The 12,108-nt window shown below is 44.8% G+C and overlaps 1 protein-coding gene across 1 annotated transcript in view; it reads left to right on the top strand.

Annotated features, from left to right (window-relative positions):
• The window catches only part of RPS6KB1 (ribosomal protein S6 kinase B1), a 33,143-nt gene extending 25,202 nt beyond the window's left edge, over nucleotides 1–7,941 (top strand). The window contains exons 11-15 of the mRNA XM_014072495.2: nucleotides 545–607; nucleotides 1,436–1,513; nucleotides 3,334–3,441; nucleotides 5,148–5,260; nucleotides 7,202–7,941. Coding sequence (XP_013927970.1) covers nucleotides 545–607; nucleotides 1,436–1,513; nucleotides 3,334–3,441; nucleotides 5,148–5,260; nucleotides 7,202–7,439 — 600 coding nt within the window. The 3' untranslated portion in view covers nucleotides 7,440–7,941. The remainder of the gene's footprint in view (nucleotides 1–544; nucleotides 608–1,435; nucleotides 1,514–3,333; nucleotides 3,442–5,147; nucleotides 5,261–7,201) is intronic.
• Nucleotides 7,942–12,108: the final 4,167 nt, after the last annotated feature.

The following is a 12,108-nucleotide window of genomic DNA, read 5'->3' as shown; positions in this document are numbered from 1 at the left end:
GCTGCGATGGCCTCCTGCAACCCTCTGCCAGCGAAAACGGAGCTCGGGAGGGCCTTGCACAGCCCTCCTGAACTCCATTTTCACTGGCAAAGGCACTGCATCCCGGTCCTTCACTGTTTTCAGGTCGCCCCCGCGGGCCAGATCTAAGCACCTTCCCGATCTAAGCAGCCTTGAGTTTGACACCCATGTTTTGAGAAACAAGTTCAAGGTCAGACAACTGGGAAAAGCATATAAATCCGCACCACCCATTCTACAGTTGAAAAGACTGTTCCCAAACCATTCTATTCGAATATGATTGGACAATGAACCACCACCGGAGGGAAGGGACTAAGGGGGACAAGTTAACCCGGAAATTTTGGCACTCGAACCTCAGTTCTGGCTTTGCTACATTGTAATCGACTGGTAAAATATACCTTTCACAACAGATGGAACTGAGGATCTTCCTTGCTTAAAGGACCAAGCTGGGGCAGGTCTGACAGCTATAAAATAACTTTTTCTAAAAGAAAGTCCATTTGGTTTTAAACTATCCATTTCCTCTCTTCAGCTGCTAAAGAGAAATGCTGCCTCTCGCCTAGGAGCTGGTCCTGGAGACGCTGGAGAAGTTCAGGTACACAATTTTGTGATTTTGTTGGAAAATGCCCTCCCTTCTCTTCCGGCCAGTAAAATAATTTTCAAAAGGGATTGCTTCGTGAGCTAGAATGTCCTGGATGTAAGCAAGGGTTTGGGTATACTTTCGGAGATGTGTCAAGCTGATATAAGCTGATATAAGACGAACAACTGGAGCCTGTTCCCAGTGTGGGCATGCGCAGAGTTGCCAGACGAAGGGAACAGCTAAAGAACGGGTCGACTTGGGAGTAAGATCACAGGTGGACCATGAATGGCCCTTTCCAGAGGGAATAAAAGAGGAGCAAAAGGGGAGTGGAGTTTGCAGGAGACAATTCGTTTGCTTAATTGGTTCAGGACTCTCCGAGACGCTTTGCCGAGTTTTGCAGATATCGGCCTGGCAGCTCTCCAAGCGAGATAAGCTCTGTGACTGTAAATCCTCCCTTGAAAGACTTGGCTGGATGTGAATGAGAGGAATTCACAGCAAATTAATAAAAGGGGTTTTTGTCAGGACAAGGACTTTGCTTCAGGCTCTCAGGAAGCCTCGGTCAGAACAGATTTAAGTATGGCTGGCTGGGGAATTCTGTGAATTGAAGTCCACGCTGGCTGAGTTTGAAACACAGCCTTAGTTCCTTTTATAGAACAGCTATCGCTTTGCCCAGTTTTTATTTGATGCTCTCTCTCTCTTCCAGTTCCTATTCTGAATGAGGACTGGTAGACCTACCTGTGTGCTTCAGTTTGCATTCTGGTCAAAACGAAGGGCCTCTCATTTGGCCTGTTCTGCTGTCTTTGACTGGACACCGACTGATAATCCCTGTATTTTTTTTTTTAGGGTCATCCCTTCTTCAGACACATCATTTGGGAAGAACTGCTAGCTCGGAAGGTGGAGCCACCTTTTAAACCCTTATTGGTATGTAATTTGGATACATGCTTGTGATCTTCAGGCACAACCCAGCCAGATAAGCCAAATTTTGGAATTAGGGCACGCAATTCCCAAGTCAGATGGGGTTTTGGCCCTATTTTTCCAAAGTTGTCTGAATCAATACCCTGTTTCCCCCAAAATAAGACCTCCCCAGATAATCAGCCCACTCGGGCTTTTGAGCGCATGCACTAAAATAAGGCCTCCCTGAAAATATTGCAACACAGCAGCAGCCATGAGGTGATCATCCTTGATGCCTCCTGCACCTCTAAAGTAATCAGACCTCCCCAAAAATGCCAAGCGGTTATTTTGGGGGTCAAAAGAAAATAAGACCCTCTCTTATTTTCAGGGAAACACAGTACTCATAGCTGCATCTCACTTCCCCCACAAGGGAGTTGACCTCTGATTGTTTTAAATTCAGTTTCAGTTTTAAATTTTGGGCTGAAATGCACCTCCCAATTTTAATGTGGTTCTTGCATTTCGGAGAAAGGCAGAAGATTGGCGCTGGTAGCAAAATCTGGGCTTCCCCTAAACCGTTGCGTTGGAAAATGGATAATTTGTTGATCCATTTCCATAAATTGGAGCTCAGAGATACATCTGGTTGTTATAGGTAGTCCTTGCCTTAGAACTATTCGTTTAATGACTGAAGTTAAATGGCCCTGAAAAAAATTACTGAAGAAGGTTTTTCACACTTAACGATCGTTGCAACATCCCCCTGGTCATGTGATCAAAATTTGGACGCTGATTCATATTTATGACACTTGCAGTGTCCTGATGTCATGTCAACCCCTTTTGCGACCTCCTGACAAGCAAAGTCCATGGGGAAGTCAGATTCCCTTAACAACTGGGGCGAGAAACATAAAATGGGGTTAAACTCAACTGTCTCGCTTAGTAACAGAAATTTTGGGCTCAATTGTGGTCATAAGTCAAGGATTACCTGTACAGCCTTCTTCATCTTTGTATCTTCCTGAAGCATTGGGATTGCAACGAATTCTTCAGTCCTATTGGCTAGGAATTCTGAAGTTGCAGACACATTCAGCTCAAAGCATTCAGAATTGGGGAGGCTGGTGAATGGTATCAAAAACAGAATTGCTCAGGTAGTCTTCGACTTAACAACCATTCACTTGGGACAGTCATAGCATCCCCATGATCCCATGTTCCAAATTTGGGTGCTAGGCAACCTGCAAGTATTTACAATAATGGCAGCATCCCTGGGTCAGGCGATCATCATTCACAACTTCCCGGCCAGCTTTCAATAAGCAGAATCAATGGGAGAAGATTCCCTTAATGAGCACATGATTTTTCAGTAGCCGCAGTGATTTGCTTAACCGCCATGGCCAGAAAGGTCATAAATTAGGCGTGGCTCACTTAACAACTGCCTTGCTTAGCCAGAACTGAACTGTCGAGTCACTAATTTCAAGTCACAAGTCGAGGATTACCTGTACCTACTTTATACTAATGGCAGTAACTCAGATTTCATAGAGCTCTGGTGTCCAACTAATGGTGGTGCTTGGGAGGGGAGGTCTCCTTGATATCTTGGCCTTGAAGGCATCTCTTCTCAATCCTCCTTTTCTTTGATCCGTGACTCCCTTCCCCCTTCCCCTTGCCTTCGTTTCTCAGCCCAGTTGTCCAAAAAAGAGGCCCTCCAGTGGCGGCGGCAGGACTCCAGCAGGACTTCCAAGGTGGTACATCTACAGAACGCTTCCTCCGTCCAGAAGCTTTTGTCTTCCACTAAGGCTGTTGTGCTTGTCTGTTAAACTATTAAAAAAAAAAACCAAACAACCCTTCCTCAACTTTTGTTTTTTGCAAAGCAATCCGAAGAAGACGTGAGCCAATTTGATGCAAAATTTACACGTCAGACTCCTGTCGACAGCCCGGATGACTCGACCCTCAGCGAAAGTGCCAACCAAGTTTTCTTGGTAAGTTAAGTTTGAGGATGAATATCTGTGGAGATTCTCAATCATCCAGGTCAAAGGTGCTTTTCCCACAAGGCAACTAGATTTCCTTGGAGTATTTTAACCCCTTGAAAATGTTTCGCTTTTCATCCAAGAAGCTGCTTCTTCAAACTGGATGAGAAGCAAAACGTTTTCAAGAGAGAGAAAAAAAACCCAGGAAAGTCTTTGGAAAAAGCATCTTTGGAACATTTGAGGATGAATCCTGACCCGTCCAAAGCAATCAGGTCCGTTTGATCTCTGGCTCAAATTCTCAAAAGGTAGAAAAATAATCTCGAAAGCGAGATTATTTACCTACCACGAGTCCAGAGGTGGCTATCATGTTTTGCTACCACCGGTTCACCCTCCGTGCGCCCAGCCTTCCGCGCATGCGCTTTGCTTGTGTGCCTTCTGCGTGTACGCCCGGCCTCAAAAACGTGCCTAATAGTACGGCGAAGAGCTGGGGCAGGTGGCGGGCCAACCTGCGGTTTCCGCTACCAGTTCAGGTTGAACCGGTCCGAACCGGCTGAATACCCCTTTGTTTGAGTTCCTCTTTATTTCCTTCCTCCTTGCCGCTGGCAATGTATATAAATAACAAACTTCCTCTGTTTTTTAATCCCCCCCCCCCCCCGATCTTGTCAGGAGTCAATAGAGCTTCTCCGTCATCCAGGTCATGGTTGTCCCAAAGGTGCTTTTTTCAAAAGGCAACTGGACTTTCTCTATTTTTCCTTGAAGAAGTTTTGCTTCTCATCCAAGAGGCTTCTTCAGTTCTGACTGGATGGTGGGGAGTGGAAGTGTGGCTTATACTCCAAAAAATACGGTATATCTTTTAAATGCCTTTTTTTCAGAGTATAAGACGCACCATCCCCCCCCCAAACAGGGTGAAAATTGGGGTATGTCTTATACACCAAATGTATCCCAACCCATCCCCACCAGAGGCCAGAACCATGAGGCATGGAGGCGGCGATGGTCTGTGGTAATCCCTGCTGCCTGAACAGCTGATTGGGGATATTCCGGCAGTCGATCCACCCACCAGTCATCTGTGCTGAATCAGGCTGCAATAAGTGCTGAAGCTGACCTGGCTGATCAGAGTTTGCAGCAGCCATCACGTTCAGAAAGCACAGTAACTGATTCAGCAGGATTCAAAATAATCAATACATTACCAAAAGCAGGTTTTCCAAAGTAGCCGTAAATACAAGCAAAACACAAGCAGTTTCACTTTCCGTTCTCGGCTAAGCCAGGCTCCTTCCGGTCTCCTTGCTCACCCAGCAAATTTCAGAGCCCCAATAGCCCTCATTGGCTGACTTAATTGTTCTGCCTATTCATTGGCTGACCTTGTTACCATGTGTCAGCTGACTACCATGGATGCTGGTAGGCAGAGGCAGAATTTTTCTTCTTCTTTTCCTCCCCCAAAACTAAGGTGCGTCTTATACTCTGAAAAATAGGGTATATTTTTCTGTAATGTTGCTTAGTATAAGGAGAGTCCGAAGGCAACTGGCAGGGAAGGAACTTTCCCTCCAGAACTCAGCCTGAGTTTGGCAATCTTGGTTGCTCCTACCTGTATGTTGGTTCTCCTTGCAATGTTGATGGGGGTTGGTTCTTCATGTCCTCTTTTGGTTTCGTCACAATGCTGTACCCTCACTCGAGTTCTTTTTTGGTGGGGATGGCCACCCTTGTTCCCCTCTCCCCTGCAGGGCTTCACATATGTGGCTCCCTCCGTACTTGAAAGCGTAAAAGAGAAGTTTTCCTTTGAACCAAAAATCCGGTCACCGCGCAGATTCATTGGCAGCCCTCGGACCCCCATCAGGTATTTGTCTCTTCCCTTTGCTGGGTGTTTTGCGAGTGGCAGCATGTGTCTGCTCTTCATGAAAGCTTGAGAATGGTCGGTTTTTCATCCAATGATTTGCAAACAAGGATTCCATACAATCCTCTTGGTGCCATAAAATGTCAATAAGCCAGTAGGTAGAAAGGCCTTCTTTGTAGTTTGATGGTCTTGCCATGACCTCCAGGTTGGAAAACGGGTTCCTGTAAACGCAGAAGGTCTGAATCATTAGCCTCACCATTAAGTTACACAGAGTAGGCCCATTTTGGCTTAAGTTGCACTGTAGACACAACTAATGGGCTTAGGTACAAAATGGTTTGACCTTTTGCCTCTAAAATATTTGGCTTAGCACATACATACATACATACATACATACATACATACATACATACATGTTATATTTGTGCTGATAAATAAATAAAGGGAGTTAGCTTCCTCCCATAATTGGGCCTATCAGGGGTTGTGACACTAAATATATACCTTCTTCCCTGGCTTCAGCTGATAAGGAGGAGACCTGTGGCTTAATGGCTAAGACGTTTGCTTAAGATGCAATACAGCACAGGTTCGAATCCCACTAAGGGTATGGCTAGCTGATGAGAGCTAAATAGCTTGAAATAGATCTATACTAGTCTCCCTTTATTTATTTATCAGCGCAAATCAAACACAAATATAACAAAGGCAACAGTAAAAATATTGGGTTTCTGTCATGATGGACTCTTGTGATGAGCCAATTGACAGATGTTGGAAGCAGCTTCCTCCCATAATTGGGCCTACCAGGGGTATATATATGTGTTTTATTTGTGCTGATAAATAAATAAAGGGAGACTAGTATAGATCTATTTCAAGCTATTTAGCTCTCATCAGCTAGCCATACCCTTACTGGGATTCGAACCTGTGCTGCTTCCATCATCTGTCAATCGGCTCGTCACAAGAGTCCATCACGACAGAAACCCAATATTTTTACTGTTGCCTTTGTTATATTTGTGTTTTATTTGTGCTGATCTATACTAGTCTCCCTTTATTTATTTATCAGCACAAATATAACATATATGTATGTGTGTGTATGTGTATGTGTATATATATGTATGTATGTATGTATATACATACATACATACATATATACATACACAAACACATACATACACATATATACACATACATATATATATACACACATACAAAGAAAGAGAGGAATGATGGATAGATAGATGAATGGATATAGATATAATATCTATCTAGATAGATTATTACATATATGTAGTATCGATAGATAGATAGATAGATAGATAGATGATGGACAGATGAATGGATATAGATATATATAGAGAGAGATGGGGGAGAGAGGGAGGGAGGGAGAGAAATGATGAATAGATGGATGGATATAGATATAATATCTATCTCTAGATAGATAGATACGAGAGAGAGAGAGAGAGAGAGAGATGAATGGATATAGATAAAATGTCTATCTCTAGATAGATAGATACTAAGAGAGAGAGAGGACGTGGTGGCTCAGTGGCTAAGATGCTGAGCTTGTTGATCAGAAAGGTCGGCAGTTCAGCAGTTTGAATCCCTAGCACCACGTAATGGAATGAGCTCCCATTACTTGTCCCAGCCTCTGCCAATCTAGCAGTTCGAAAGCAGGTAAAAAATGCAAGTAGACAAAATAGGAACCACCTTTGGTGGGAAGGTAACAGTGTTATGTGCGCCTTTGGCATTTAGTCTTGCCGGCCACATGACCACGGTGACGTCTTTGGACAGCGCTGGTTCTTCAGCTTTGAAATGGGGATGAGCACCACCCCCTAGAGTCAGGAACGACTAGCACATACATGTGTGTGTGGGGGGGGGAACCTCTACCTTTACTATAGAAATAAATATATATGTTTTGATGAAAACTTTTTAATGGCCGCTGCTTCTTTTCTTCCAAAGCCCCGTCAAGTTCTCTCCGGGCGACATCTGGGGACGAGGCGGTTCCTCCGGCATGGCCAATCCTCAGCCGCCCGTGGACTACCCGATGGAGATGGGTGGGATCGAACAGATGGATGTAACCGTCTGCGGAGAAGCCTCGGCTCCGCTTCCGATCCGGCAGCCCAACACCGGCCCGTACAAAAAACAGGCTTTCCCCATCATTTCCAAACGACCAGAGCACTTGCGCATGAACCTATGACCTCATCGGCCGCAGCCCCCCCTTTCCCCCGAAACCCGGCTTGAGCGACAGCAGAAGAGAAGGACAGCTCTCTGCCAGGGCAGCCGTGCCTCACCGCCGCCCTCCTGCCAAAAGACGAGACCTCTCGTGGCTTTTTTTTCCTTCTTCCCCCTCTCAGTGATGGTATCAAGTTAGTCATTGCACAGAATAACGGAAAAGAAGGACGAGAAAAAAAATTGGATTCCCCTTCCTTCCCTCCCCCCTCCTTTCTCTTTCTCCCCACCTCCTTATTCCCTCCTTTTGAATCAATGGTGCATAAAGACAGGACGTGAGCAAAAAATATATATATATGGTATTACACAACTTAGGCACAGCATCTAATGGATACGCAGCGTGGTATCTTTTCCTCTCTATCAAAGATTTTTGTTTGTTTGTTTTCAAGTCAGTCGCTTGAAGCTAACGGGATGGAGAGTAGACTCTGGCTCTCTTGCATGGTTGTGCCCCCAGAGAAGTCCATGCCCGCTGGGCCTTTTCTACCTGAGGATTTAACCCCACCAAGTCCCTTCAGGTGGCTTCCTGCAATTTTAAGAAATTATTGGAGGTCCGATGCTTAACTCCAACCCTTAGGATTGCCACGTACAAAAAAAAAAAATCTAAATGAATCTTTTTTTAAAAAAAAGAAAATTATATATATATATACATACATATATATATAAATCTATATTTTTCAACTAGTTTTCTTTCCCTCCCCTTTTAGAAGGGGCACGTTATGAAAAAGTCTCCCACAGTTGGAACATTACGGAATTATTGATTTCCCGCAAGAAAGAGAGAGAGAGCAAGCTAGCAAGACTTAACATTTCTTATTCTATTTGAAATAATGGTTTTGTAAAAATAATAATAATAATAATAAATCACTGTTAATTATGTTGCCAAGATTGGTAGGGTAAGAGTTTTACCCTCTTCATCTTTAAATGCTTTTTTGTTTTTATTTTTTTTTATTTTTTTGGTCTTGTTTCGTTTTTAAAAGGATCCCCATCGGGCCGTTGGCTGTGCTAAAATCTTGGCTAGTGTGCGGACGTCCCCTGTTTTAATCTGAGGTCTTTGTGACGTTTTCCCCGCCCCACCCAAGCTCACGTTTTGCCCTGCTGGTCTGGAGTTTTGTGGCTGTGTTGAATTTCAGGGTATCTTGTCCTATATTCTCATCATTCTGAACAAAAACCTGGCTATCGGGAACTTCATCTCTCTTTTTATGCTGGCGATATAGTTTGCTCAAGACGCCGGCACACGCCAAGGAGGGCTTAAACCTATTGCAAAAAGGGGCACAAGCTTTAGCAGACGGCTTATCTTTTTTTAAAAAATAAAAATAAAAACCTGCACATGTCTATTGCTGTTGCAGCCGATTGGTCATGCTCCGAAGAGATGGCTTTGCCCCGTAATTGTGTTCCATTGCTCATCGGTGACGGACGACCGTATCGCTTCTCTGCTGGAGCAAGCCACCCGTTGATTGTATTGAGGGGGGAGAAAAGGAAAAGGAAAAAAGAAACACACACAAGTATTACGATGGCCTTTGACGAATGTCTTCCAGAGAACTTTTTTTGCAATTTAATTTTAGGAAATGTTCAGAAGATTTGCTAATTTATGTTTCTGCGAGTGTTATTGAAAGAAAAGAAAAAGAAAACCTGTACACAAAATGACTCTACCGTCACAGGTAACAAAGAATTAAATAAAGGTAACTTTACCTTAACTTAAATACTTCCTGCCTTAAAGAAAGCATTTCCATGGCCACAGCTGGTGAAAAGGTGAATTTTTGGTCCACAGAGCTTTACTCTAGTGTAGAGTGTGGGTGAGTGTGAATTGTTGGGACAGGGTGGGCATCCGTTTGCTTGGGTTTCTCCCCCCCCCTCCCTCCCTCCCGCTTGTTACACCTGGTCGGTCTTCAACTGTGGCTACTTAGAGGGTTTTTTTGTGATGTTTTGTTGTGCTTCTCTCCTTGAGCCATAGGATCTGAGCCATAGCTATATTTTTATTTGAATCTAGCCAGAACCTCCTCCGTGGATTATTCTCCCCAGCTTCACACCTCGGATCCAAGCTGTTCCAGAAGTCAGGGGCCGTGTTGAGGGGACATGGGGGCTGGGATTGTTGAGCATGGCTTCACCTCTGTTGAGTGTAGAGCAGTATGTCTACCTTGGCTTGGATCAAAATTAAAGACACAATCCTAGAAACGAAAGACCCACCCAAAAGGAACAGTGATTCTCCTTTAGGTAGCTCTGGAATCCGTTCTAGAACCCGTTTAGGTTCTAGAGCAAGGATCTCCAGACTTGGCTACTTTTAAGACTTGGGGACTTCACCTCCCAGAATTCCCAGTCATCATGACCTCACTGGTGAATTCTGGGACTTGAAGTGAGTCTCCATGGCATGCAGGAATGGCTGAGGAATTTTGGGAGTTGAAGTTCACAAGCCTTAAAAGTGGCCAAGTCTGGAGGAGGGACACCCCCCCCCACCCCAAATCTTAAAAACATGCCAGTTGGGGGAGTCTGGGAATTGAAGTCCACAAGTCTTTAAAGTGACCAAATTTGGGGACCTCCTGTTGTAGAACAAGAGATTTAATTCCTGTGGACCAGCAATCTCCTAAATTTTGCATGGGCTACTCCAAAAGGAGTCCCTTTCCCATGCGCCCCAGCATCAAGCAATGTCATGTGAATAGTGAGACATTTCTGGATGAGGATCTGGGTGTGAGCTAAATCATGGGGGTCTCCCACTGTTGTTCTACCACAGGCACCTGCTTCGGATTTCGTGCATGGCGTCTTCTTAACTAATCACAGCCTTGTTTCCTTTTGCAGATGAATGATAGCCCAATTGGGGAAGAGCCTGAAAGGGGAGAGGAGGGGAGGGAAAGTCCGGCTTGTGGTCCTTCAGTCACATGAAGACCGCCATTGCCTGGATGAGGGTCTTGGCAGGCCCAGGAAAGAGGCTCGCTCGCTTTCTCCACTGTCATTTGGAAAACCCAGCCCTATTAGCTCTAGAACAGGCTCTCCTTTCCAGGGGTGTGAACTTCAACTCCCAGAATTCCACAGCCAGCCTGATGACCTTTGAGAAGAATTCTCGGGTTGGGAGTTCATATGTACCTGGAAATAGCCGGGCTTTGGAAAAGATGGCTCTGGAGTCCTCCAGTGGGACAGGTAGAACTTTTTCCTTCTCCGAACCATGGAAAAGTTAGTCCTTCCTATGGAGGCAAACCCCCCTCCCCCACCCCAGCCCCGTGAAAATGGGATTCAGAGCAGTGTAAGATGCTCACATTTCGGGGTTTGGCGGTTCCGTCTCTTGTGGCTGGCTACAATCCTCTTGTGTGTGTTGTGTGCTGTTGCTTAAGCGGACCTCTCTTAGCTGAGGGATTAGCAGAGAAAATCTAGCAGAGTGTTTGATGGAATCTGTGTCATTGGCTATCCATCCTTGGCAACTTTTTAAAGACTTGTGGACTTCAATTCCCAGAATTCCCCAGCCCGCCATGTATGGCGGGCTGGGGAATTCTGGGAATTGAAGTCCACAAGTCTTTAAAAAGTTGCCAAGGTTGGACACCCCCAAGGTTAGATATTTCACGTGCCCCTCTTGGTTCTTTTAAACTGTGAAAAAAAACTTTGGAATTGTTATTTGGGACAGTTAAGCGCGCACACTATGCAATTTGAGTGGTCTTGTATTTATTTGTATAAAGAATCAATTTCCCCGACCCGGATTCCTTGCCCTTCTTGTAGATAATAGCTATTGTGTCCACTTCAGAGAGTGTGTAATTCCCTCGTGCGACGCAACAAACCCGCAACCATCTATGGAAATGTCTATTGGAGAAATTAAGTGCTTTCTTTAACAATGTCTTAAGAAAAAAATAATAATAATAAAGGTTTCCATGGGGGGGGGTTTACAGTAATTAAGATTTATTTTATACAATCTGTGCTTTTTTAATTATAATCTTGGGGTTTTTTGCTATCGTTTTGATTTTTTTATAGATTTTTGTATCCTTATATAAAGAAGAAATAACTGAGGTTAATACCTGCTGAAGCTAACAACATACATATATATATATATGTATATGTATAAAGTATTAAATCTTGATGACTTGAACCATGTTTTTGTTCGGCCAAGAATCAATGCTGATGGTATGCTAGAGTTTGCTTTGAGGAAATAGTGAGAAATTATTCGAATGGGTTGGCAGAGCAGGACAAGCAAGGCATTGGATCGCTTGGTGGTCCCTCTGTGGGCACGGGCGCTTCTGGCGTGGCAAGCTTTGTTTTGGTGCCATCAGCAACCTGTTGCCTTCCTCCAGGCATTGTGGGTTAGAGTTTCCCTTGTGTTCTAACCAAGCTCAGACGAACATGTTCAAGTCTATCGTGTTAATCTTGTTCCAAGAGAAAGTACCCACGTGTTAGAGCAGGGCTCCCCAACCCCACCCCCCCGGGCCTTGGCCTGGTACTGGGTCGCGGCCTGTTCGGAATGGGCTGCACAAGCGGCAGGCCCTGGCACACACAGAACTTCACACACGCCCGCAAGTGCCAGCTCTCATAGAACCCTTTCCTCTCCTGCCAGTCCGCAAAGCTGGTGAGGTTGGAGACCAATGTGTTAGCGGAATGGTCGGCGTCCCTAGAAACTCTGTAGAGGGCAATCTTGAGGGAGGCAAGAGGTGGGATCTCCTTCCCCAGCC

Source organism: Thamnophis sirtalis, unplaced genomic scaffold (genome assembly GCF_051295495.1).
Source record: "Thamnophis sirtalis isolate CommonGarterSnake01/CBP01778 unplaced genomic scaffold, rThaSir2_p1.2 scaffold_6, whole genome shotgun sequence".
In the NCBI taxonomy this organism is placed as follows: Eukaryota; Metazoa; Chordata; class Lepidosauria; order Squamata; family Natricidae; genus Thamnophis; species Thamnophis sirtalis.
The sequence above is the reverse complement of the archived record's forward strand: the minus strand, read 5'-3'. Positions and strand labels throughout refer to the sequence as shown.